This window comes from Parathielavia appendiculata (assembly GCF_033297405.1).
Source record: "Parathielavia appendiculata strain CBS 731.68 unplaced genomic scaffold N657scaffold_3, whole genome shotgun sequence".
In the NCBI taxonomy this organism is placed as follows: domain Eukaryota; kingdom Fungi; phylum Ascomycota; class Sordariomycetes; order Sordariales; family Chaetomiaceae; genus Parathielavia; species Parathielavia appendiculata.
The window spans coordinates 715,317-739,286 of record NW_026944222.1 but is presented as its reverse complement, the minus strand read 5'-3'; the positions used below and the strand labels follow the sequence as shown (position 1 = coordinate 739,286).

At 55.7% G+C, this 23,970-nt stretch overlaps 12 protein-coding genes across 12 annotated transcripts; 4 read left to right on the top strand and 8 right to left on the bottom strand.

Moving 5' to 3' along the window:
* Positions 1–254: 254 nt before the first annotated feature.
* N657DRAFT_642423 (carbohydrate-binding module family 50 protein) lies at positions 255–1,004 on the top strand. Its single transcript, XM_062792344.1, has one exon. It carries the CDS (start codon positions 426–428, stop codon positions 834–836), a length of 411 nt encoding a protein of 136 aa, XP_062649453.1. The 5' UTR covers positions 255–425; the 3' UTR covers positions 837–1,004.
* A 648-nt stretch (positions 1,005–1,652) lies between these two features.
* N657DRAFT_613737 (uncharacterized protein) lies at positions 1,653–2,569 on the bottom strand (the record flags this gene model as incomplete). Its single annotated transcript, XM_062790419.1, has 2 exons — positions 1,653–2,125; positions 2,195–2,569. The coding sequence occupies 2 exons, from the start codon at positions 2,567–2,569 to the stop codon at positions 1,721–1,723; spliced, it is 780 nt and encodes a 259-aa protein (XP_062649452.1). The 3' UTR covers positions 1,653–1,720.
* Positions 2,570–3,587: 1,018 nt separating this feature from the next.
* Positions 3,588–4,818, bottom strand: N657DRAFT_642419 (uncharacterized protein). Its single transcript, XM_062792343.1, has one exon. It carries the CDS (start codon positions 4,620–4,622, stop codon positions 3,816–3,818), a length of 807 nt encoding a protein of 268 aa, XP_062649451.1. The 5' UTR covers positions 4,623–4,818; the 3' UTR covers positions 3,588–3,815.
* Positions 4,819–5,769: 951 nt separating this feature from the next.
* N657DRAFT_678750 (uncharacterized protein) lies at positions 5,770–7,000 on the bottom strand (the record flags this gene model as incomplete). The annotated part of the gene is made up of 2 exons (XM_062796106.1): positions 5,770–6,414; positions 6,860–7,000. The coding sequence occupies 2 exons, from the start codon at positions 6,998–7,000 to the stop codon at positions 5,770–5,772; spliced, it is 786 nt and encodes a 261-aa protein (XP_062649450.1).
* Positions 7,001–9,593: 2,593 nt separating this feature from the next.
* N657DRAFT_642412 (uncharacterized protein) lies at positions 9,594–10,099 on the bottom strand. The gene has a single exon (XM_062792342.1). It carries the CDS (start codon positions 9,992–9,994, stop codon positions 9,638–9,640), a length of 357 nt encoding a protein of 118 aa, XP_062649449.1. The 5' UTR covers positions 9,995–10,099; the 3' UTR covers positions 9,594–9,637.
* Positions 10,100–10,198: 99 nt separating this feature from the next.
* On the top strand, positions 10,199–12,545 carry N657DRAFT_642411 (general substrate transporter). The gene is made up of 3 exons (XM_062792341.1): positions 10,199–10,731; positions 10,796–11,783; positions 11,847–12,545. The coding sequence occupies exons 1-3, from the start codon at positions 10,527–10,529 to the stop codon at positions 12,238–12,240; spliced, it is 1,587 nt and encodes a 528-aa protein (XP_062649448.1). The 5' UTR covers positions 10,199–10,526; the 3' UTR covers positions 12,241–12,545.
* N657DRAFT_678748 (TATA-box binding protein-like protein) lies at positions 12,437–13,209 on the bottom strand (the record flags this gene model as incomplete). Its single annotated transcript, XM_062796105.1, has 3 exons — positions 12,437–12,454; positions 12,606–12,977; positions 13,051–13,209. The coding sequence occupies 3 exons, from the start codon at positions 13,207–13,209 to the stop codon at positions 12,437–12,439; spliced, it is 549 nt and encodes a 182-aa protein (XP_062649447.1).
* Positions 13,210–13,744: 535 nt separating this feature from the next.
* N657DRAFT_669913 (uncharacterized protein) lies at positions 13,745–15,401 on the top strand (the record flags this gene model as incomplete). The annotated part of the gene is made up of 3 exons (XM_062795508.1): positions 13,745–13,825; positions 14,142–14,245; positions 14,379–15,401. The coding sequence occupies 3 exons, from the start codon at positions 13,745–13,747 to the stop codon at positions 15,331–15,333; spliced, it is 1,140 nt and encodes a 379-aa protein (XP_062649446.1). The 3' UTR covers positions 15,334–15,401.
* Positions 15,402–16,689: 1,288 nt separating this feature from the next.
* Positions 16,690–17,939, bottom strand: N657DRAFT_591380 (carbohydrate-binding module family 13 protein). The gene is made up of 4 exons (XM_062789907.1): positions 17,563–17,939; positions 17,392–17,495; positions 17,210–17,323; positions 16,690–17,063 (listed from the first exon to the last, which is right to left on the bottom strand). Exons 1-4 carry the CDS (start codon positions 17,712–17,714, stop codon positions 16,930–16,932), a joined length of 504 nt encoding a protein of 167 aa, XP_062649445.1. The 5' UTR covers positions 17,715–17,939; the 3' UTR covers positions 16,690–16,929.
* Positions 17,940–18,462: 523 nt separating this feature from the next.
* On the top strand, positions 18,463–19,461 carry N657DRAFT_708637 (uncharacterized protein). Its single transcript, XM_062797408.1, is given in 2 exon segments — positions 18,463–19,199; positions 19,212–19,461. The coding sequence occupies 2 exon segments, from the start codon at positions 18,940–18,942 to the stop codon at positions 19,366–19,368; spliced, it is 417 nt and encodes a 138-aa protein (XP_062649444.1). The 5' UTR covers positions 18,463–18,939; the 3' UTR covers positions 19,369–19,461.
* Positions 19,462–19,595: 134 nt separating this feature from the next.
* Positions 19,596–20,496, bottom strand: N657DRAFT_642408 (uncharacterized protein). The gene has a single exon (XM_062792340.1). The coding sequence runs from the start codon at positions 20,035–20,037 to the stop codon at positions 19,837–19,839; it is 201 nt and encodes a 66-aa protein (XP_062649443.1). The 5' UTR covers positions 20,038–20,496; the 3' UTR covers positions 19,596–19,836.
* Positions 20,497–21,129: 633 nt separating this feature from the next.
* On the bottom strand, positions 21,130–23,309 carry N657DRAFT_642407 (uncharacterized protein). Its single transcript, XM_062792339.1, has 9 exons — positions 23,177–23,309; positions 23,080–23,115; positions 22,923–23,015; positions 22,694–22,857; positions 22,458–22,626; positions 22,205–22,388; positions 21,858–22,146; positions 21,671–21,802; positions 21,130–21,616 (listed from the first exon to the last, which is right to left on the bottom strand). The coding sequence occupies exons 1-9, from the start codon at positions 23,177–23,179 to the stop codon at positions 21,598–21,600; spliced, it is 1,089 nt and encodes a 362-aa protein (XP_062649442.1). The 5' UTR covers positions 23,180–23,309; the 3' UTR covers positions 21,130–21,597.
* Positions 23,310–23,970: the final 661 nt, after the last annotated feature.

The following is a 23,970-nucleotide window of genomic DNA, read 5'->3' as shown; positions in this document are numbered from 1 at the left end:
GGAGCGGGTGACCCTTGGGCTGCTTGCCGTGGTAGGTCGCCTTATATCCATGTCGCCGAGCTCGCAGCCCTGCTGCCTTCCGCCGGCCCGCCTCCCCGCCCAGGCAGCATGGTCGTCGTTCTGTCGAACATCATGTCCCCGGACGTCCCGAGTCTCCCGACTCCATCTGAGCCTTCTCCTGCCCCGGTCCCGTCTCGCCGCGGACCGCGCTGGGTCGCAACACTATGGAGTTGCCCTTGCATGGTCTGTTGGGGGCCGAATGGAACATTTCCGCTCGCGAGTCACTCACAATACACGTGCGAGGAATTTCTCCACGCCTTATATCATCAGAACATGAACTTGAAATCCCGACCGTGGGCCACCAGAGCGGTCCTGCTGTGAGTGCCCGCGAGTTGACCCGTAACTCCCAGGCAGACCAGGCAGCCATGAAGTCCCTCCACCGCAATGGCGTGCTCCGGCTCGCCGTCGTTTTGCTCCCTCTTGCTCCAAGTTTGGTGTCGACCCAGGACGAGTCCGACTGTCAGCCGTACCGATGGGATTTTGGCGGGCTCAAGATGCGCGAAGATCCCGCCGACCCGTTGCCCACTCAGGGAACGCCCATCCCAGTCGCCTTGGGCGAGGTCAACTGCCGGTACTGGACGACCACGCCCGCCGAGGTCAACTACTACACTTGTTCGCAGATGGCGCAGCGCTACAGCATCTCCAACGACGTGCTCTTCAACCTGAATCCGGGCCTCGCGCGCGACTGCAGCAACGTGCAGCCGAAAACGGACTACTGCGTCCGGGGTTGTAAGTCATTCCTCCACCAAGAGACAAGACTGAGAGGCTGGAGCTGACCTGGTCAAAGTTATCGAGCCGGTCAGGGCCCTCAACGGCAAGTGCGGCCCTCCCAACAACAATGCCACCTGCTTGGGCACCGACAAGCAGTGCTGCAACTCGCAGACCTGGACCTGCGGCAACTCGACGGCCGACTGCGCTCCGGGTACGTGCTACGAAGGTGCCTGCGACGGCGATCTCATCTACAGCACCGATGGCACATGCGGCCAGGACCACGGCTTCCGCGTGTGCGCGAGCCGATGGGGCGACTGCTGCAGCATCGACGGCCGCTGCGGCACGTGGCCTGCGTACTGTGGCCTGTTCACGTGCCAGACCGGCGCCTGCGACATCTGGAAGAAGGACCAACAGCCCGAGGGCACCCCGTGGACCCCCGACGGCACCTGCGGCGGCGCCAAGGGCTACCGGTGCTCGGCCGATTGGGGACGCTGCTGCAACGTCAACGGAGTCTGCGGCGAGAACCCGGCCGACTGCTACGTCGAGCGTGGATGCCAGTCCGCGTTCGGAATCTGCGCCTCCAACTCCACGACCGGCCCCTCCACCAGTTCCCCTCCCGCCACCTCCACCACTGCCGCTCCCACCAGCTCTACCACCTCCGTGCCCCTCCCGACCCCGACAGACAGCTGCCGCGACGGCACCGGCGCCGGGGGGCTCGCCGGCCTCTGCTCGTGGGCCTGCGCCCACGGCTACTGCCCGGCCCCCTGTACCTGCACCCCCGGCACCCCCAGCGCCCTCCCGCCTCCGACCGGCATCTGCGGCTATGCCGTCCTGGACCTGCAGAACGAGCCGGGCTTCCCCGCGCTGTGCGACTTTGTGTGCTCGTACGCCGCCGGCTACTGCCCTGAGGAGGTATGCACCACCGTGCCCTACAGCAGACCGTCCCAGGTCACGTTTCTTTGTCCTTCTCGGCTGCTTGTGCCGCCTCCTTCTTCTCTCGTGCGCGTATCATCGCCGCAGCCCTTGCCATCATTCTCTCCATAGTCCTGCGGGTGCGCTCCTCATGCGAAAGTTTTTCACGAGGTGCAGAACTGGCCGCGGGCGGCTTCCTGTACCACCAGACCCACCGGTCCTCGTTACCGACATTCACATAGCCCTGTCCAAAGCGCACAACAGCCAACTTGTTCTCGAGGTCGGTTTCGGGCGGGTTCCTAACAACGCCCACGCCCCGGTCCCTCTGGAGTAGGGTGGTGCCCCGTTCGCTCTGGAGTACGGTGACCAGGATGGCGTCGCGCCTGGCCATCAGCCAGGGGTGCACGGCCGAGACAAACTCGTGCACGGTGAGGACCTCGCCCTGCGAGACGACTTGCAGCGAGGTATAGACCTCGCAGGCCCAGGGCCGCTTCTCCCCGCAGCACTCCACCACGTAGAGGTCCGGGTCGAGAGAGTCGTCGCCAGGACGCGGCCCCATGCGGCGCTGGCTCAAGTCAGGGACTTCGCGGCACCGGGCGTGCAGTGCGAGCCACGCCTGCTCCCACTCGTCGATGGTCAGGATTTTGACGGTGAGCGACGACACGGGCGGCTCTAGGAGGGGCGCGTGCGCCACCTCGGCGTGCGGGGTGCCGTCGGGGCCGATGTACGGCTCCATGACGGCGTCCGGCTCGTAGTATTGCGACGGCGCGACTTGGATGGCGCCCTCGAGCGGGCCGTTCAGCCTCCAGAAGAGCCGCTTGGCGGCGGTGGTGGTGTCCCGGAAGACATAGTCGCTGACGGGTATGACGGTGGGTGCCCGTGCCATGGAATCGGTGGCGGGTTCAATGTTGACGGGAGAGTCGGGCAATTGGGTGGATGTGTGGGAGAGAATTGTGTTTTTGAGGCGTCTTTGATTATTTTCTTGGGCGTGCGGGGTTCCTCCTTTGGGCGTGCTAAACGAGAAAGGAAATAAGGTAACCTTACCACTGGAGACCTTGTCTGGGTGTGTTGTCTCGCGTACCTAGCCTGCTACCATAACCCTTCAATCTCAGCCAGGGTCATTGTGTGATAACTGAAAAGCTGAATTGTTGTCGAGCGCAATAAGGCCGTCGAAGGCTTCCCCAATGTACGTAGTAGCACTCCAACAACGAGAGAGGAGGATGGCGAGTCGACAGATTCAGAAATTTATAGTAGAGGCATTCTCCGATCGACATCTGTTTTGATCTGGAAGCGGTGATCGAAAGGAATGGGAAATTGTAAACGAACCTAAAATGGAGGAGCAACGACACAAGGTGGCTGTGGTCGAGGCAGCGCGCCAGGCTGATAACCGATGTTACATGATCAAGATTAACGTGGCTACCCTGAATTATACACGCTCTAGTAGTACATCACAGATGATTCTTTTCACGTTACTAGTGAAAGGTAAATCCTTTGTCCTAAGATGCCTGGGCATTAGTGGCTCTATGCAGATGCCTCTCCTACTGAACCTGATTGTTGTTTCCTCTCTTATTGTCAGGCCATCTCACCTGATCAGGCTGAGCCGTAAACAAGCAGGCCATCGATGCTTGAATAGATACAGGTAGTAAGGCATGGGCGGGGCGCAGTGGCGTGACTGGATGCATCTGTTGAACTGAGTGGGTTCCTTGGCACCAAGATTCACGGACTGAGCACTGATGTTCAATGCGAGACTCTCAGCCAACACAGATCCATCACAATGACGCATCTCCCTGACATAACGTCATATCATGGCACACTGTCTCTATATAAGGGGGTAATTCCCTTGGGAGGATTAGAGAGGACAATTTGTTCCAAAAACAAGAAAGGGACATTCTGAAGCACCCTAACCCACTATCTTGATCCTTCATTTGTGTGGTCACTCTGGAATCGTGACTCCAATTCAAGCTTCATTTCATACCCAAGCTGTTCAATACCATTTGGTTGATCTAAGCTTACTTGAGCATGTAACTGTTGGCTGCCCAACATATCCGATGTAGCGTTATACGCCGTGAACCGAATGGTACCATACTCGTAATAAAAAAAAATAAAAATAAAAAAACCGTAAACGCCACTCGCTACTCGTCTCTCTCACGGCGGTCGGCTTCACCGGGCCAGCGCTCCTCCATCAGATCCTGGACCGCTTTCAGACAGGCCTTCTTGTCATAGCGCTCGAGGTCCGGCCAGCCATATGCCCGATATATGTCGGCCAGCACCAGCCTGCCCTCCAGGGGTCTTGCGTAGCACACCTTACGCGGGCTGACGGGGATATAGAACAGCTGCCGGAACAGGTCCTTGAAGAGTTCGAAGAAATCGGGGATGGCCCAGGCAACCGAGCCGGAGCGCCAATCGGCCTCATCGCCGGGTATGTCGTCAAACCCGTCGTACTCTTGGCCCATGACTGGCTCCCGAGGCGGACTCTCTTGAATGTCGCTGTGACACTCATACCAGTAGACTATACCGAGCTTGGTGTCGAGTAGGAACGCCGGGTTGTAGTAATCACCGTCCGTAACGGCGACCACGTGGGAGTATATATGCTGGGGGAGCTCGCGTTCGATTGTGAAGCCAACATCCCCGGCGGGCAGTTCACCGATGGAGACCTGGCGAGCAACGTCGCGCCAATCGGCAAACCGGCACATGGCGGCACCCTGGGCCTCACACTCGTTATTCGACTCGACGTATGGGAGATGGCGGAGTAGCGAGATGACTTCGTCCGTCTTGCCCAGGGCGCCGATGGTTTCGCGGCTGATTTCGGGCCAGCCCCCTTGGGGCGGCTCGGCGATGTACGACTCTTTGAGGTACATCCGAGTGAGGAAACGGTAGTACTCGCGAACGGCGGCGATGGTCGCCTCGCGTGAGTAAGTAGTCTCGTGAAGCTCGGGCATTTGGCCTGTTCCGGGAAGCCGCGGAAATGTAACTGGGCGAGCGAGGGTCTTGCTATCATCGAGAGTCGAGACTCGAGACGGAGTGGATGTAGGCGCCAAAGTCGAGGCCAAAGTTGGGGATTAGCCGTAGCTAAGAATAAATTCTTCATGGCGGATGCAACGCCAGATCAGACTGCACCCGGGCGCCCGGTGGATCCCTCCCTGTCTGCGCCGGGGGTTCTCTGCGTTTTGGCAGCAAATGGTTCTTCTTGGGGCTTCGAGCCCGCCATCCCCACCAGCCGCCAACAAGGGGGCTAGCCCCCGCGAATGGCCCAGATGTAGTGCAGGGGAGAATTTGTCGCTTCAAAGTTCCGTCATGGGCATGTCATTGGCAAGGACCTTGAAGTGGAAATGCTTGCTTGTTAGAGCCCTTGGAGGGCCCAGGGAAATTCCCTCTCATCATTTCTTCCCTAAGGAATCTGCCCCTCCCTCGAAGAGATGGCGTCTAGGACGGTCAAGCAGCTGAATCGGTGCCAGTGGGTTCGGCCAGTCCTGACCCAGGGGGGGGGGGGGGGGGGGGGGGGTGAGGGGGAAGAGTCAGATGCCGAGGACTGTTGGTGATGATATCCACCCGCAGGGACGCAGCCAGTCACGGTTACAGCCCTGGAAATTAGGTATGGTCGAAGCGGTTGCTTATAATTATGTCGAGGGTGTTGCTGGCCTCCCAGCGGCAGTCTTAGCAGAGCGTGCCCCTGTGGTCCAATGTTGATCATATCACCGTTCCTTTTCCGGTCCAGTTCTTGCCAAGTTCTTCCCACAATGCTACGGCCGATGAGGGCGCTCGCGGCATTCCTTGTTCTTCATGGGCCCTGTGTCGTGCGAGCTGCCCTGAACCTCGATAAAACCCAGGGTGTAGCCCCGGCAGGCGACGGTGATCCGTCGCCCGTCAGCGACCCTCGAGCCTACGACCCCCGTCAGCATGACTGCCTACTCCCTTGTGTCGACTACGCTAATATTTACAGCTGAACACCGTATTAGTCGGTTGACCGCCTTCGCCGCTGCGAGGAGCCCCTGTTGCTTCAGTTCTCGGTGACGCAGCCCCTGGACGACCCGGCGTCCACCATCTTGACATCCAACTTGGAAAGCACCCTCTCTGGATCATATGGTACTAGGCCAGCCCCTGAAAAACCACCCTGGATATTCTCTCCGTTATAGAGGCAAAGAAGGCCTCGCGGAAGGCGCAGAGGAACTCGAGCTTGCTCCTGTAGTTGATGTGCATTCGCATCAAGCCCTCGATCTGGCGACCATACGCCTGCTTCAGCGACCCAAAGCAGCCGACATCGAGAGGCTGGAGTTTCCTCGCGACACTGGTCCTATCCCCACGCAATCCCCAAAAGTGCTTCCCACGTTCAAACAGCTTCTTCGGGAGGTTGAGGTAGGTTTTGTGGATGTACCAGTCCGACCACAAGTCGAGAGACCGTATCCTTCGTGCTGAGGAGTACCACGGCACCACCAGCAACTGGTGCTGCGGAACGAGACGCTTGCCGGGCTCATCGAAGTTGACATAGAAGGCATGCACATGTAAGAACGCTGCATGTGCCGGGCCGCTGGCGCGCTCAACCTTGTCGATTCTGTACGCTCGCCAACCGCCTTCATCGCTGCTGTATATGGTCGAGCCGGCGTGGTATAAGAGATGGAGACGATCAAAAACGATCTTACCGCCGTCCGAGAAGCTGATGTCATGGTCCTTTGGCTCCGACTGGATGATATCCAAGGCCAACCGAGCGGGTCCGCTTGCGTCTGACTCCCTGCGCTACGAAAACTTGGTAAGATGTTAGCGAATCAATTCTGGGTTCGTAAGACGACCGGCATCCAGTTGGCCGCCCATATCCTATCCGACACCAAACTGGAACTCTCTGATGAGGAAAGGGCAAACAATCACAAAGGCGGGACGCCCCTTGATTTCCATCCACTCCAACACTTGCTCTCCAGTAGCCGTGTGCGGACCTTGAGGGAACGGTGGCTCGACGATTGCTTGCCTTCCTGGCATAGAATTGTCAGGCTAGATCCGGAAGATCGATCACTATATTTGTGCATGCTACACCCCGGCCGGCCGAGAGGGTCATCTTACAGAGCATGTCTCAAGAATGGGGAACCTGTTCGTGGTTCCTGAGGCAATGGGGCCTTCGGCGAGTGAACACAGGCCGGCCCTTGCTAGAGTCAAATCCCTCAGACGCGGAAGAAACTGGTCCATTGACGCTGATCATGTCCATGACATGAGAAAAGCCTTTGCCCGGGTCCGTTCCCGAGCTCGGCGTGAGCATCCTTGCTGGGTCGGTGGTCGTACTGCTCTCCTCGGATCCAAAGCGGACCTCCTCAAGCGAATCTCTGCTCGGCATTACTGCCCAGGTTTGAATTAATGTTCGCCAAAGCTTTTCCACAAACCCCATCGTAAGAGCTTTGAACGTTGGTTGATGCCTTACGGGAAGGTTGGGGGCAGTAAGTGCAGTCATGGTGTGAAAGTAGTGCTCAAAGGGTCAGTACATGTATGGTCAGGGTAAGAACGCGAGAGTGGAACTGGATCACCCCGTTCCAAGCCATCAGGCCAGGCCTATTTCTCTGTGTATATGTGATGGTCCACATCGCTGGGGGCCTCCCCCCCGCCCCCAACCACCCCTTCCTCTCTTTACTTCACTCTTCCCTCTTCCGCTGTAACGGTCCCAGGAGTATATTGCAACTAGCTGGTGACGACTCTGCGAGTTTGTCTCGAATGGAGAGAGAAGAAGAAAAAGAGTGAAAGACTATGCAAGATATCTGCCGTCTTATACCTCCACATCCTTGGCCTGTGCGCCGATATCGAATAAGATAGAAGTCCACCGAATCTCGAGTCTTGGCCGAGAGTTTGCCGAGGCCTTTACGGGCTCAGCCCGTTACACCAAGGATGACTTACAACGGCGCCAATTCTCTGATTGCGAGTGTGATCTTGAGCGAATTAGCCACTTATGTTATTTGGGCTTGCTTCAGTAAAAGCTAGAGTTTTAAGTTTCCTGATGCAAAGGGGCGGTGGCAGTTTAGTTGTAGAATCTCAGTATAATTGCAGTAGGTACCGGCACAACCAAGACAACGCTTTCGGTATTATCAGGCAGGTCCACTCTGTCATTTTTACAAATTAGGAAACGAATATATAGAAAGGATATGAAGAGAGGGAAGGAAAGGAAGCTGGCCAAGGGCGGAAGCAGGCAACACTCTATGACAAGCTGGATAATGATTCCTCACCGCGACATGGTGGTCAGGAAAACCGGTGTATGAAATCCAACAGGCTAAAAATAGTACCTGGCTGATTTAGTAAGAATATAAGAGACTACTGAAAGAAATATGGCGAGGATAGAGCGAGAAAGAGGGTGTCACAGGTGGGCGCAACTGACCACTGCGTAAAAGAGGGACCGTGGTTCGAACTGTCCAGTCGAACCAGGAGTTGCGCACATGAACCTCACACTGTCACGACCCGTGACAACTACGTCTCTCTCCCTGGTCTAATCTCCGCTGTATCCTTTATGCTGTGCCTAGCTCATCGAACTGAGCGTTGTGTGCGCGGAGCTAGAGAACATGCTTCTAGTGCTGGTCGCCGTCGCTGTACTTGCTTATGTTCGCCTTGGCGGGGTCGTTCGTAATAGGAACCTAGGCCGCCTCCATTCTGCCGTCCTACCACGTCAGGTTCATAGGCCACTTGTTAAGCCTCCCCTCTGCCTATGCGAGGCATAGCGTGCCTGAGACCGTGCTGTCCCTATCGCTGAACTTTCCGCTGTCCTAGAAGGGAATGTCGATGCACCTGCCTATGCCGATCAGCCATGTCTTGACTGCGGTAATCAGATGGCCGATCCGCTCGTTCCTCTCCTCGTCGTTTTGGATGCGCAACTTTTCGTCGTTTTTGGCACGACCGGCCAGACTACTGATCCCATCGAGCATAAGGACCTCGTCTTTAGCCTCGTAGCGAGTGATGTCGGCCACCGACCATATGCCGTCCTGGCAGGGTTCTGCATCTATCTACCTAAGTAGATTTCGAATCTACTAGTGGATAGAAAGCAGTGCTTTCAATCCACTCTATGCTGCCTGTTGCCAAGCTTCTATCTACTCTACCCGAACCTCATCTGCGTAGATTCAAAGTGGGTAGATTGCCAAGTGATTACTAATATCTGGGCAGTTTAACAGAGTACCTCGCAAAGCCTTCTCGAGGCTGCCCCAGCCACCATCCCGGATTCGGTCTTCAGTATCTCACCCGGGCCCTCCAGGACCAGCCAGAACAAGGCCTCTCACTGATCGGGCCATGGCCGCTAAGAAGAGAGGGCGTGAGTGGGCAGCTGAGGCAGAGAAGATGGTACGTGGTCTCTGGGAACAGCAATATCGAGATCGAGACTCCGATCCTCGATGGAGCGTGTCATCTCCGACCTCCCAAGATATGGATCACTCGGATCTTGATGAGGACGAGCGAGCCATCCACTGAAAACGCAACCTCAGCACGATTAGCAGTAGGCCGTCGTCTTCACAAACGGTGGATGAACTAGATCGTTGGCTTCTCTCAATCCAGGGGAGATACCTTGACCCAAAGGCCGACCCCATCAAGTACTGGGTGGACCGCCGATTCGAATATCCCTGATTGGCAAAGATGACCTTTGACGTGCTCAACGTCCCGCCGATGGCAGCCGAGTGTGAAGGAATATTTTCCGCTGCTGGCTGCCTGGTAACGACACGACGGACGCGGCTGAGGACTGACGTGATCTCTGCCGCCCAGACGATTAGATCGTGGGTGAAAGCCGGATTGACGGATGATTATGATGGAATCGCCCTCCGAGAGGCAGGCATTAAGGCGCTTGAGGATGAGATATTGCTTCAAATTGAAGGTGGCATAGCATGAGGTGACCGGCTTGTGGCTAGGTAGAAATGTTCAGCAGTCGTGAGCGTCCTGTTATCGGAACATCTTTCATCCGCTAAGCATGAACAATCTACGTGAATGGTATCTACGTTGATAGAATAGCTCTCTATTCTATCAACTCTATCTCAGTCCAGCTGACTAATCCATCTATTCTATCTACTTCAAGGGTCGCGTGGGTAGAAGTGGATAGATGCAGAACCCTGCGTCCTGGTGCTGGTAGAAGAGAAAACCCTTGTCGACGTCGTAGGGCGGAAAAGCTGCGATGTCTCTGTCCTATACGTCGAAGATCGCAAGGATGAGGTGAGCAAAACTCCTGTGGAATTTCACAGGCGAAGTCAAGTTGTTGGCTTCCCAAGAAGTCAAAACACACGTGGAAGATATGTCTCATTTCCAGGGCCATCGCCCAGTCCATGCGGCCTTCTTGCCGTTCCAGCTCCTGAAGACCAACTGGCATGGCCCCCATATAATGGGTTGAAAATACCGAGGGACTGTGTACATTACGAGATGTCCAGAACTTGGCAAGGACGGACTTAGCCACTCTCCGAATTCTCGCCGAGCCCTACAAACCCCAACTTGGCGAGCTGCAGGTCTCAAGAATAACTATCGTCGAGTCCGCTCGGATATCAATCACCCGGACTTCGCTGATCTACGCTGCAAATCCCGACTCCAGGCTTACTCCCCGCATTTCGCTTTCCATGGACCCCGCATAGATCGGAGGAAGCAACCCCAAAGAGACCTTGGCATGGCTGGATGGTCGTGCCGTTCATGCAGGTCTGGAGTACCGGCATTTCCATTCGTCGCCCTTGCCAACTGGACTGAATCCTTCGGCTTGCGCCAGCATAATCACATGCAGGCTCGAGATCACAAAACGGCTTCGATCTACAGCCAACATATCACAGGGCGTTGTCAAGAAGGATAGTGACGGTGTATTATTAAAGCCATGCCTTGTCCAGCGTCTTGCCGAGTGTTCAGGATGACCACCCAACAAGGAGACAATGGCCATCATCGGTGCCAGAGAAGAACACGTCGACCCCCGGCTCACGCGCATTGCGCAGGCCGACACGAAGCCATGGTACAAGAAACCCAACTTGCGATTCCTGTACCTCATCCTCGTCCCTACGGGGCTGGGCGTGGAGTGGACTTCGGGCTTCGACTCGTCCATGATGAACAGTCTGCAAGCGGTCAAGTCCTGGGTTGACTGTGCGTTCTCCTTCTACCCCCCTGAGACCCTGAGAACCACGATCTTCGAACTGACCAATTCCAGACTTTGACAACCCGACCTCGAGTCGCCTCGGCCTGCTCAACGCCATGTACTCGCTCGGGGCGCTGATGGCGATCCCCTTCATCCCGACCGTCTCCCAATACCTCGGGCGGCGCAAGACCATCGTGGCGGCCTCGCTCGTCATGTGCATGGGCGCGGGCCTGCAGGCCGGGGCGCGCAACTCGGACATGTTCCTGGCGTCGCGCTGGGTGCTGGGCTTCGGAATCCCCTTCGCCATCGTCAACGCCTCGGCCATGATTGGCGAGCTGTCGTACGCCAACGAGCGCGCCGTCATGACATCGCTTTTCAATGCTTCTTGGTTTGTGGGCGCCATCATCGCCGCGGGGACGACGTACGGCACGTTCCAGATGCAGTCTACCTGGGCCTGGCGCCTGCCCAGCCTGCTGCAGCTCGTCCCGAGCTTTTTCCAGATTGCCTTCATGTACTGGTGTCCCGAGTCCCCACGCTGGCTGGTGTCGAAGGACCGGGGCGACGAGGCGTTTGCGATCTTGCAGAAATACCACAGCGAGGGCGAGGACGGGGATGAGTTTGTCCGACTCGAGTACGCGCAGATCCAGTCGACGATTGCGCAGGAGAAGGAGCTGGAGAGATCGTTTGTGTGGGCCGATGTGGTGCGCGATCCGCCTATGCGGAGACGGTTCATGATTGCGGCGATTGTCGGCTTCTTCACCCAGTGGAGTGGCAACGGCCTGCTGAGCTTCTACATGAAGAAGATCCTGGCGCTCGTGGGTATCACGGACGACAGGACGGTGCAGAAGATCATCCTCAGCAATACCTGCTGGGGCCTCATCAACGCCGTGCCCATCGCCCTCATCGCACCGCGGTTTCCGAGGAGGCACATGTTCCTGACCTGCACCATCGGCACAGCCGTCGTGTACACGGTCTGGACCATTGCGAGCGCGAGGTCGGCCATTGAGAACTCGGCACGAGCGGCAATTCCGGTCCTGGTGTTCATCTATGTGTATTCTCCGTGAGTGACCTTCCTCGCGGCTTCTGCCGCGAGCACGATGTTCACTGGTTAACATCATCGTAGGTTCTACAACATTGGCTGGAACGCTCTTGCATACACGTACATGGTCGAGATCTTTCCCTTCCAGCAGCGCTCCAAGGGCATCGCAATTGAGCAGCTCACGGTGCGGTTTGCCGTCTTCTTCAACACGTACGTCAACCCTGTCGCGCTCGACGCCATCGGCTGGAAGTATTACATTGTCTATTGCGTGTGGATTCTGGTTGAGATTGCGACGGTGTACTTGCTGTTTCCCGAGACGCACAACCGCACCCTCGAGGAGCTCAGCTTCATCTTTGAGGGCAAGGCGGTCCAGGACAAGGTGCAGCATAACATGGACAAGGTGCTTCAGGTTGAGCTGGAGCATGTCCCGCAGCGGTCACCGAAAGATAGCGGGCTCGCGGTTGAGCAAAGGGCTTGATCACGATACGCTTAATCTCAGGCTTCGACAGTGGCCGGCACTTTGTGGCTTCTTCGATGCGGTTCCTTGGAAATCAAGGGGACAGAGCTTACCCAAGTAATTGGGGGTTGGACAATGCTTCAAGCTCACTTTCACATTTATATGAGATGAAGGCAAGTTCCTTATCACTTGATATTTCAGGTGCTTCGGGTTTGTCCTAGTCCAGCTCCCAGGGCTATCACGCAGGTAGGTAAGAGGTGAGGTACTCTCACCTCTACCTCGCCACTTACCAAGTATGTACCGTCCAATCCAGAACATTACTGGCGTATACTTATCATTGATCTACTGTCTGCCTGGGCGTTTACCGCCACCTTAGCAGAGATTACATCCCCCTTTTTAAATTCCAGCAGTATCGGGTACAACTTCACAAATGCCTCGTACACATCTTCCTCTCTCTTGGCGCCCGTCAATAACGCCTTGCCCGTGGTAGACACCAGGCACTTGACCTGGGGCCGGACAACCGTGTACACCAGGCCCGGGAACAGCTCAGGCTCATACTTAACCGACTGCCGATACAAGCGCTCGATGCCCTCGAGGCGGATGTGAAAGCCGCACGAGACGGACGTGACGAAATTCTGGACCTTGAAGTCGCGGGACTTTGACTGAAAGCCGCATTTTTGCGGGGCGCGCGCGTGCCGCGGGGCGGCCAGGCGCGCCAGGAGCACAGACTTGGCCCCTGTGACGACATGCGGCCGGAGCTGAAGACGAGCGTCGTGGTGCTCGGATCGCGGATGCGCATGATGACGGCCTGGAACTCTTTTGCGGTTGTACTCGACGCTGTCGGCCGTTGACGGTGGTTATGACGTTTTGGATCTGCGGCATGGGCCAGTTGGGCCGGATGCGGTCCCGCCAGGGCTCTGGTGACTGGTATTGCGGCGGCGGCTCTGGGGACGAGATTGACTGTGAGCGGATCTGCCTTGAAGGGGGCATACTCACTGTTTGTTTCTTCAGTCTGTTCAGTAAGGCAGTCTGCTACTGTTGTTGGAGTTGTGTTCTTCGCTCTCTGAGACAAAAGTCCGCTTGAGACCTTATGTCTGTTCAGAGATGGATTGGATTAGGAGCAGGGGCATGTCCAATGTGTGTTGACGGTCTTGCGGTCTCTCAGTGAACATTCATCAGGAAACAGCGAAGAATATACGCCCAAGTTCTACAACAAAAGAGGTGTTCGGGATATGCTAGTCCGGTCTTTTACGCAGTTGTGAAAGCCGAATTACACAAAGAAGAGACTTGTAGGGATTGTTTTCGGACAGTGCAACCTCTGAAACAAAGAAGAGACAGTTCAGGTTCTGCTGTTCTCACTACCTTACCAAGGCACCTCAGTAATCTGAAGTGAACGAGGTTGCTCTGGGGTCCTTCTTTACTATAACTCGCAAGCGTATCCAGTCGTTCGGTCGTTAGGAAAAAAGAAGGTCACGGGGCCCCAAGGTCCAGTCGTATGAAAAAGGCACTGGACAATACAATGGCAATGGCTGAGCTGAGGATAGACTACAATCATTCCAAGTACATGTCGCTTCTATCAATTCAGGTACTCGGCCTTCAGCACAGAGTGCGTATCAGAGCTGGACTCACTGCTGTCTATACCGCTCAGCTTCAATTTTAGCCAAGTTCTACGTCAGACACACGCCTTGAACGTCCGTGTAATCGCAGCCAGGCCGTGCAATCGTTTCCATCTCCGCACAGATAGATGCCCGCGCCATGCGCCAAAGCTGCAAATACAATGATATCAGCTCTTCCGAGCATTGGTCAGGATGCAATGGGAGAGCAAAAAGAGCCCCATCTGTGCTATTCTCGATTCTCTCTCCGCTCGAACATTCGAGACGCTCTAGTCCAACCTGGCAGACACCGGACAAGATGCCTTCCAGACTTTCTTCTATTTTCTCACGGCGCCAGCCAGCCGAGCCCCAACACCCGAGCACAAGCGTGAGAAAGGAAGAAAAATCAACGAAACGCACTACGATCTTCTCCCGTAAGACGAGTGAGCAGACTCCAGTACCTCCAGTACCATCACTTCCCACTGGAGATGTCATCCTGCACCGCACCCAAAGGCGTCCATCAGTACCCATTTACGACTCGTTTGCTGCTACTAGTAGCTGTCGCAGCTTGAGCACCCATGACCTGCCATATCCAACCGGAGCTGGGCCATCCCGGCAAGAACAAAGCCCGCCTCGCGTCCCAAGCATAGCAGATTTCGAGGATTTCGAGCACCGCAGGACTTTGGACCTGCGCCGTTTGCCGTCGAGGACGAAAAAGCGGCCGAAACACGACGGTCACGACAGAGCCGCTGAACTGGCGGAATCGTATCGAGTCATTCTGCCTGACCCTGAGACAATGTTCGCGGACGACGACGACGATGCGGACGATGCGGACGACGAAGTCACGGGAGATGACGACGACATCGTACCGCAAGGCGGAGAGTGCACTCATTGCGGTGGAGAATCGCTTCCCAGCCCACAACAAACAACCCCTGCCAGGCGGACAAGCTCACCCGGGTCCCTTCCCAACATGAAGTCACCGTCCAACTCGACGAGTCCCATCTGGGCAACCTCAGTCACATCCTCCACCACCACGACGGCAGCAGCCGAACTAAATCGACAACCGGACCCCCAATCCCACCCGTACCCCAGCCAAGACAGCTCCGCCGGCATACATATTTGCACCCAGTTGTTGGCCGACGAGCTGACAGCGGCCCTTTCCTTGCAATGGCGAGCCGTAGGTGACATCTCCATCGACATCGACACCTATTCGGAGAAGGAAGACGCCGTGACGCACATGATGCAGCCGCAGCGATCGACGCAGAAAGTGCAAGTGCTGCTGATGATTGAGGCGTACGAGGGCGTGTTGAGGAGGTGTAAACAGGAACTGCAAGATCTGTCGGAGGCGATGGGGCGAGCAGAGGCCGGGGGCAGCAATGATGCGGCTGCGCGCAAGCGCGCGGTGAGGAGGCGCCAGGTTGGGGAGGCGGTGCCCGTCTTGGAGCACTGGTTGGAAACCTTGCGTGCGCTTTATGTTGGGGTGTTTATGGACGATGCGCCAGACGGTGGGCTCAGGCTGTGATTTGGTATTGTGACTGTCCGACGGTCGGTTCCATTGTTGATGTTGACTGGGTTTCGTCTGTCAGAGAGTGCACATGGTCTGGTCGGCTCGGCATTGTGGGATTTCACATCTTATTACTAGGTAACTGATTTAGGAATTATCAAAGTCAGGTGAATCAAGTTCCAAGCCCACGAAGGCAGTCAGTCTTGTAAAATCAACACAAAGACAAGCACTCGTAGCGAAAGATCGTAAACTTGTTTACAAAATCAAATCAACGTTGAGGCTACCTATCACAATACCAGGTGGTTAACAAGACACATCCATACTTCATACCTCCGTTTTACACTTCCCCTGGAGGCACAGGAGTTAAAAATGGTGAACACAGGCCTGAACCAGACTCAACAACCAACCGAACCAAAAATCACCGCTTGCCGTCACTGACACACGCATCTTCTGCCCTGCCAACCCCTATCACGCATTTCTCCGCATAGCAGCAGCCTACCTCTGCACGACGTCGTCCTATTGGGCTCGACCGAGCCATAGTCAACGACATTCTTTTCTGATCGCCAGGGAATAGTCTCTTTTGCTCCACGGAGCCAATATCTTGCCCATGTTTCCTTGGTTCGCCAGCGACCATCCTGGCCGCTCTTGCGAGACCCAGTCACCCTCGTATGCTTGGGAATCGCCGACGCGGGGCTTGGGCTGTTCAGAAGACATGTTGGTGTGAGTGGTTTCTGTGATTGTGTTGTTCGTGTATCGCTCGAGTTCTCCGTGCAAGGCGTTGAGTACTCTTGAAGGGTCTTGAGGGAAGTGAATCTGCGGTTGGAGGAGCTAGATGTGTCCCGGGACTCGGAGGGTGCGCTTTCTTGAATTTACAAAAGTCTTTCAGGTTAGGCGGCCATGTCCTAGGAGTCCTAAACTTTCAAGCTTCATCTTTGCCTGGTGATGTGGCATGATGCACAATCTGCTGCAACTTCCACTTGGTCGTATATGTGGTCAATGAGCATTACAGATGACTGCACATGTGGTCTATTCGAGAGTGGTGGAAACTATCTGTTCAATGCCAACCATCCAGTATGTGGCATACGAATCGCATGACAACGGACAGCTGGACACTTTTGGCCTCAGTACCGTCACTGCATCCCTGTAATTCAGGAAATTTCTACGAGCTTTGAAGCCAAGTTCGAGCCACAGCTAGGATTACACGTGGTATGACCAGTGGCTTGCAGAGTCATGGTGGTGTCTCTTCAAGATGGCAACAGCTATAGCAGTCATGACACTCTGGTTCCTCCGGTGCTTACAGCAGAGAGTTACGAGTGTTGGCTTCTGGCCAGGGCTGACGTATCACTCCTTCTAAAGACGCATCCGACCAAGCAGCTCCAGGGACACGTATCAGGTCAGCAAGAATAATGTTGTCCTTGCGTGAAACATGGCGTCGTTGGAGTCAATGATGCCCTGGAACCAACAGCACACACCTTCCGCCTTCTTCGACGTGCGAATCATGACGCAAGTGCGAGCCAGCAAGCGAGCGGCTATCTATAACCCTCTCGAGAATACACGCGCTGACCGAGGGAACATGGCCGCCTGAAGCCCGTTTAGGTTCTAAATACATGTTGCCTAAGCGGTCACGTTGACAAGCGGCCAGTTGATTCCTTTGTCCGCTGCCCCGGTGTTACCCAGACCTGCGCAGCTGTACAGGCCCACCGGGTTGTTCTCTGTCGCCCTCATGTACACCAGATCGATGCATTGCTCTGTTGCGTCCGTTAGTTTGCACTGTGTCTCGGGGCGTGCCAACAACTCGGGAGAGTTAGATGCTGAGAAATGGCACGGCGTCTCAAGGGACCAGGGGCTCAGGGGCTCAAGGGCTCAGGGGTACTGGTAATGACAAGACACGCACTTTGACCGGAAGGTTCCAAAGCAATGCGGCCGTCACCCATGACGAACCAGTTCTGGGACTCGGTGTTGTTGGCGCATTCGTTGACGTAGATGTTGCCCATGTCCTTCCAGTTGCCTGCTCGCGGGTGTCAGACACGTCGGCTCCTTTTTGCCATAGCAAATGTACAGGAGCAGATTACTGACTCTGGGCGCCTCCATCCATGCAAAGATTACTGTCGACAAGTTGGATCTTGGTGGCTCCGTCCTTGATATACCAGTGTTGCTCCGGCTTGTCGTTGCGGGTCTTGCTAAAGTCGGAAAAAGCACTGGTTAGGGAGCTGCTGCTCAGAAAATGTAGTTATTACGGATACGTACACAATCGTGGTGCTGCCGCTGGTCCGCGCTTTGGGCACGATCACGAATTTAGGGTTGACATTGGACGTAATAAGCACTTTTCGATAGCCCTCAAGCGCTTGGGCAAGGCCGGGCGCTGCAAGGGCGAAAAGAAGAACCGTGCTGCTGAGCATGTTGCCTAGGATACTGATTCATGCAAGTAAGTCCAAGGAGTAAGGAGCATTCTGAGCCAAAAGGGAGAGACAGCTATGCATATGTAGGCCGAGCTTGAAACGCCCGGGAAGGACAATTCCCCACCTTTGTTCATGATCTATATACGAGTTTAATCGGCAATGAGATGTGCTGGGAACAGCAGGAAACCATGTAACTCAAACGAGTAGTTCGGGTAATCCTATCTTTGGAGTTGATGAACATCGAAAGTGCCGGTGGTTCGAAAATCGGCAGATCATCTGTCCACCGGAAGAGGATCCGCCATATTACTGTGTTCCTGCCTCATACCACCCTGGTGTCGATTCATTATGGTCCCTGGAAGGATAAACTCGTCGTCCGCTTAGGAACCAATCCCGGCCTGCTCCTCTATGACCGGCATTCGGACGGGTAAATACAAACAGGCCACTCCGGGATGTCTCAAAGAGCTGGGATGCTAATCGGTGAGAGCCTCTGAGGTCGTACAACTCCTGGGAAGGTGCCGACACGTGTGATGAGCAACGCCTGTCCCAGTGTCGGTAGCTCGAAGATATGGCGAAGAAGGAACCAGCCCCTTTCACCTTCAAAAAAGCGCAACAAGCAAATTCAGCCATGAACAACCCCATCCCCGCATCCACCGAAGTACCCGCATTCTGACCGCTCCCATTGCCTCCTTAGCCACCAGCTCTCTGTGCCCCCGATCAGCTGGCGGCTCCCCCACCCGCACCAGCCGTCACATTCGTATATCATCTGGGAAGCCAAGTTCCTTCCCTCAACACAAATACAACTTCACCAACGAGCACCTCGCGCTGAACAACGACGGCTTCGAGGACATCACAGCAGACTATCTCCAACAAGTCAAATTTTCATCGATGAGCAAGAAGACAACATAGTCAGACAGCACGATGGAACCGAAAATCTGGTCATCAACGATAGCCTTGTTTGTCACATCCTGTCGCTGGTCGCCCTGAAATTGGCCGCGCCCTTCGCTCGCAAAACGTACATACCCGTGTGTTCCCATCTCGAAGTACTCGATCGTCAAGACAGGACCCTTTGTCCACCTGACTGAGGCATCTACTTGGAAGTTTCTTGGAAGGGACTTCGCTCCCGCCCCGCCAGTGCATTGCGCCTTCAACCACAAAAACCAAGCCGTCATCGTCATGGATTGGATCCAGGGCGCCGACCTCGCAGAGACCTAGGACTCCTACTCCGATGAAACCGCGAGGCCGTCATCAAGAAGCTCCGCTCCATGTTCGACGAGCTAAGGGCGCTCCCTCCAGCCTCCGCGGGGGGATATCACGCTGTGTAAGCAGCTCCCTGCATGACTCTCGCATTCCCCGATCATGGCCGAGATCCGGGCCATTCCAGACGATTCAGGATCTTGACTTCTGGCTTCGTGGCGATCTCCGGCTCGAAGAACATGCTGAGCGCAATGACGACCAAAATTGGAAGGAAATTGAGGACATGGTTGCGTAGCAGCACAGGCTATGGCTAGCCCCCGTTTTCACCCATGGCGATGTTAACCCGTTTAATATTCTCGTCTGCGGCAACCGCGCTACCGGCATCATTGACTGGGAGTTTGCAGGATGGTATCCTCACTACTGGGAGTACACCTCGGCCTGGTCCTGGGCCCAAATGTGACCCTGGTGGCAGCAAGCGGCCGCCGAGTTCCTTGACCCGCACCTCGAGGAATTGGCCATGGAGATCACGCGTCGAAAGTGGTGGGGAGAGATTTGACGGGTATGCCAACACGCGGGTACAGTCGAAAGCGTATCCATTCTGCATCAGAGTCAATTGACACACGTGCTCCACAGGCAGTAGAATGAGAATTGCGTCGGGACAGTCGCAGGGCTGAGTCCAAGACAAGATGGCGAATCGGTTTTCTCTCAGCTCAAAGATAAGAAAGGGAAGCGAATGAAACGAGGAAATCCAGGAGCATACCTGGCCTAGAACTGCCATACCTACGTCTGCTGGTAACTACGGGACAGCCTCCCTGTCCTCCAACATACCCAAAGTCGGCTTGGGCAGGCTCATATCCACCCCGCTCTCGTACCGTCCGCTGTCCTTCTTGCTAGCCACGTACTCGCGGGCACGTGGCTCGATCACGCCCTAATCCAGCTGCGCGATGCCCACCACCTTGCCGTCTTCTTGGATCCGCCGCAGGGCGTCGGCCAGCAACGTGCGGCAGTGCCGATCGCGGTCGTTCTGCTCGACGGGCGTGCTGCGCAAAATGGCGACGAGACGGGCCTCTTCCTCGATCTTGGCGATGCGCGAGAGCAGGTTGTTTGTGCTCTTTACGTTGGTGAGCATGGCCTCTTCGTAGGCTTAGCCTGTGAAGGGAGTGTTCCTCACGTGGTAGCGGACGCCGGGGACTTGTGGGGTCTCGTTTTTGGGGCCGATCAGCAAGCCCCAGTGGTATCTAAGTAGGTGGTATGAGCTTGAGTCTCTATGGATGTGGACCGGAAAGGAGGGCAATGACATCAATACATTCGTTCCTCGTTGTTGAGGACGCCGCTGGGGCACAGTGCAACGTACTGCTGCTTCTTGTGGGGGACGGACCATGTTGGTATTGAGGATTGAGAACGGCTACCCGGCAACAATCTGAGCTCGCAAAGGGTCTTGAAAGGAGTACGGACGGTGGGGACAAAAACCGCGGATGGACAATGCACGCTCAGAGAGCCATATACTCGCGTCGAATTTCCCTTAATGCACGTCTCATTCAGCCCCAAGCGTCGCGCTGTCCTGAGGGAACATCAGAGAACCTGACAGGTTGGGATCGGGTCTTAAACACGCGCTTCATCGATCTCTGAAGCGCCGGTTTGGGAACTGACCAGGTCGCCTGCATTACCCTCCCCAGCCTCTCCTTGGCCAAGGAGACCCAATGGTCTGGCTCAAGCAATCGTTGCCGCACAGCACGTCCCAGCTCAAAGGGGCATGATCAGAGGCGCGCCCGAGGCGCTCCCAACAACAATTCACCATACCAAGCTCGCCTTGCCCAATGACGAGCCGGCTTACCCTCAAAGACGAGATCCATCCTATGGAGATCGCCACCCGCGAGTTGGCGTATAAGGTCCAATATGAGGATGTTATTGACGACGCAGACGCACTTCTGGCCAATGTTACAGCCAAGTTGCCTGAGAGCTTTTAAGTTGGTCATGTCAGCGTGTTCAATATTGGCGCCACCAATCCGTGAAGCCATTCGGCCCTTCTGTGCATATGGCTTGTGCGGGAAACGCGGTACCTCGCACAGGAAAGAAGGAAGAAAAGGAAAGAAAACGGGAAGGGACGAAAGAAAAGACGACACCAGAAAAGAAGAAAAAGAAAATGGATCGATTGAAGGTAAAAGCAAGTGCTCTTTCCATTCTATCCGTGAATCGTGAAAGCCCCACATATCAACAAAAGTTCTCATTTGCAGGTTCAAGGTTGCGTGTGTATTTGCCCAACGTCCTGTGCGTTCGCTAAAGATTGACATGGAAAGAACTCCACTGAAACGATGGCCAAACGCAACGTTAATACTAGTAGCTATTGCCGCTTCTGTCTATTGGTGTAATCATGCCAATGCCCCTAGCCAAATGACCCTATCGCCCTACGGGAATGATCTATAAACCGCATGTTCCTAACCCGAATGCTCTCGACCGTCCGAGACATGCAAAAGCCATGGTGAGAAGCTGGCGAAGCAAGCAGTAGCGCCTCTAAAAGTTTTGAGCCCTATTTGACGAACCCAGAGCCATGATCCAACGGAGGGGGAAGTTTAGGAAGTGTAATCAATGTGTGAAGAGAAGCTCAGTACCTCGACCCAACACATCGCGATGTCCGATGAAGACATACTGCGTCCCCAATGTGAAAAAACCAAACGAGACTCCCAACAGCTTAGACGGCGCCGAAGATGCTAGCGGATGGTCAGCTCAGCGTCCGTTATCAACAAAGCTTCGGTTGCACTTACGTCTCCATCAGGATACCGGTGACGCGGTAGGGGTCGGCGTTGCTGGCAGGCCTGCGGTCCTCGAAGTAGCCGTAGCCCTTGGCGGCGACTTCGCGAGGAATGCGGATGGATGCGCCGCGATTGGCAACGCCACTGCGATTCGGTCAGCTACTGTCTGTGTTGTGGCAACACACGAGTGTCAACATACTAGGTGAACTGGTCAATGGCACCAGTCTCGTGGCGACCAGTGAGACGCTTCTCGTTGTCCTCGCCATAGACGGCGATGTGCTCCTGGTGGCGGGCCTCCAGCTTCTTGATGGCAGCCTCGATGGCCTTCATGCCGCCCTCCTGGCGCATCTCCTTGGTCGAGAAGTTGCTGTGCATGCCGGCGCCGTTCCAGTCGCCGGGAATGAGCTTGGGGTGCAGCGAGACCTTGACACCGAAGTCCTCGGCAACGCGGGCGAGGATGTAGCGAGCGATCCAAAGCTCGTCGCCCACTGTTTATACGTCAGCGCGGGTCTTTTAAAAGACTTCAGGTGCACGAGTATAACTTACTGCTGATCCCCTCGCAAGGGCCGACCTGGAACTCCCACTGTGACTTGCTGACCTCCGCGTTGGTACCCGAGATCTTGACCCCGGCGTATATGCAGGCGCGGAGGTGGCTCTCGACTATATCGCGTTGTACAACCCGGCCGGCGCCGACACCGCAGTAATACGGGCCCTGGGGAGCGGGGAAACCCTGTACAAGCCGAGTCAGTCGTCGCCTGTGCCAACGGAGCAGAGCCCGCAGGGCGGGCGAAGCACGTACATTTTGAGGCCAGCCGTATGGCCTGTCGTTCAGGTCCAGAAGGGTGTATTCTTGCTCGAGGCCGAACCACGGCTCAGTCTCGGCATGGGCTTGCATGAGCTTGGCACACTCATGGCGGTAGTTGTACTTGTTGGGGGTCCCGTCGTGGTTCCAGCACTCTGTCAGAACACTGACAAGCGTGTTAGCACAGTCCTCCAAAAAAGCTCCGGCCATGCCTAGCTATCGCGATGACGGACAGGATGTTGTTGCCCTTCCGGAAGGGATCGGGGTAGACGGCGCACGGGCGGAGGTAGACGTCGGAGTTGTCACCCGGAGCCTGGCCTGTGGAGCTGCCGTCGAAGTTCCAGATGGGCAATGTTTCGACGTCCCACTGCTTGCCGTCATCGCGGGGTTCCAGTGTCTGTAGCCAAATCAGCTATCCGCGTTCTTCATCCTGGGCTAATCGATGGCATGCGGTGGACATACCCGAGTTTTGGAGCGAGTGTTGCCTTCGGAATCGATCCAGATGTATTCTGCGATGACGATACCATGCTGGTCGAGCTCTGTGTACTTGTTCACCTGAAAAGCATGGCAGGTCAGTGCTCGTGATCTCTACGATCCGTATCGCAGTATTGCTGCTTACGATCTCAGACCGGGAAACAGCGGCTTCGGTTGTCGCCTGTGCCCAAACAATGTAAGCATGTGGGGCTGAACCGAGGGCCAGCGCCCGGGAACGGTACCATGGTTGCGGTGTTACTGATGCGGCTCCTGGGTATCTAGGGTAGGTAGGCGGAAAAAGAATGAGGTCGGCGCTGCTGCAAAGTGTCGCTCTATTATTACTGTATGATCGTGATGACTTAGGGAACTGGACTGCGGAAGATTTACATTCCACTTTGACGCAGGGACCGAGGGAAATTTATCGGCCACGAGTCGGAGGGGCTCCGCAGTGATAAGTGGCGGGGCCGTGGGGCTCAGTCCCCAGACATTGAGGCCTTTGTTTCTGCTTTCCATGTCTTGACTTCGGTGATCCCAGCTCTGGACTTGGGACGGCCATAACTCCCGGCATGGAAGTTTCCTTCAACCTCCTTCCTCACCAATAACGTTACGCATAGCGCCCGAATTGGGTGTGCTCGAATGCGACCCGCCCCCGGGCGAAACGGCTGCAGCCCAATGAGGGGTGTTACAGTTTGTCACTTTATTCTTAGCGACCTGAGCCGGCCCGGCGGCCCCTCCGATGTCCCCCGAACCCCACCATGGGATCGCCACAACCCAGATCGGCTTCCCGAATATCAGCGGCCTCTGGTTGGCCAACTCTTCATTTTGCGTAAAGATGCTGATGCGTGCATTTCGACCTGGCAGGTGCAGGCGGTGGCTTCCACCCGCCGCACACACATGGCTGCTCTGCCGGCCGGTTTAGGTTTTCGTTTTGAGTTAAGTCCATTCGTGTCACTTTCGCATCTGAAACCCGTCCACGGGTGCAACCATCCCGCCGTCCGAACGAGAATTTGCGCCACAGCCAAACACCATTGCTGCT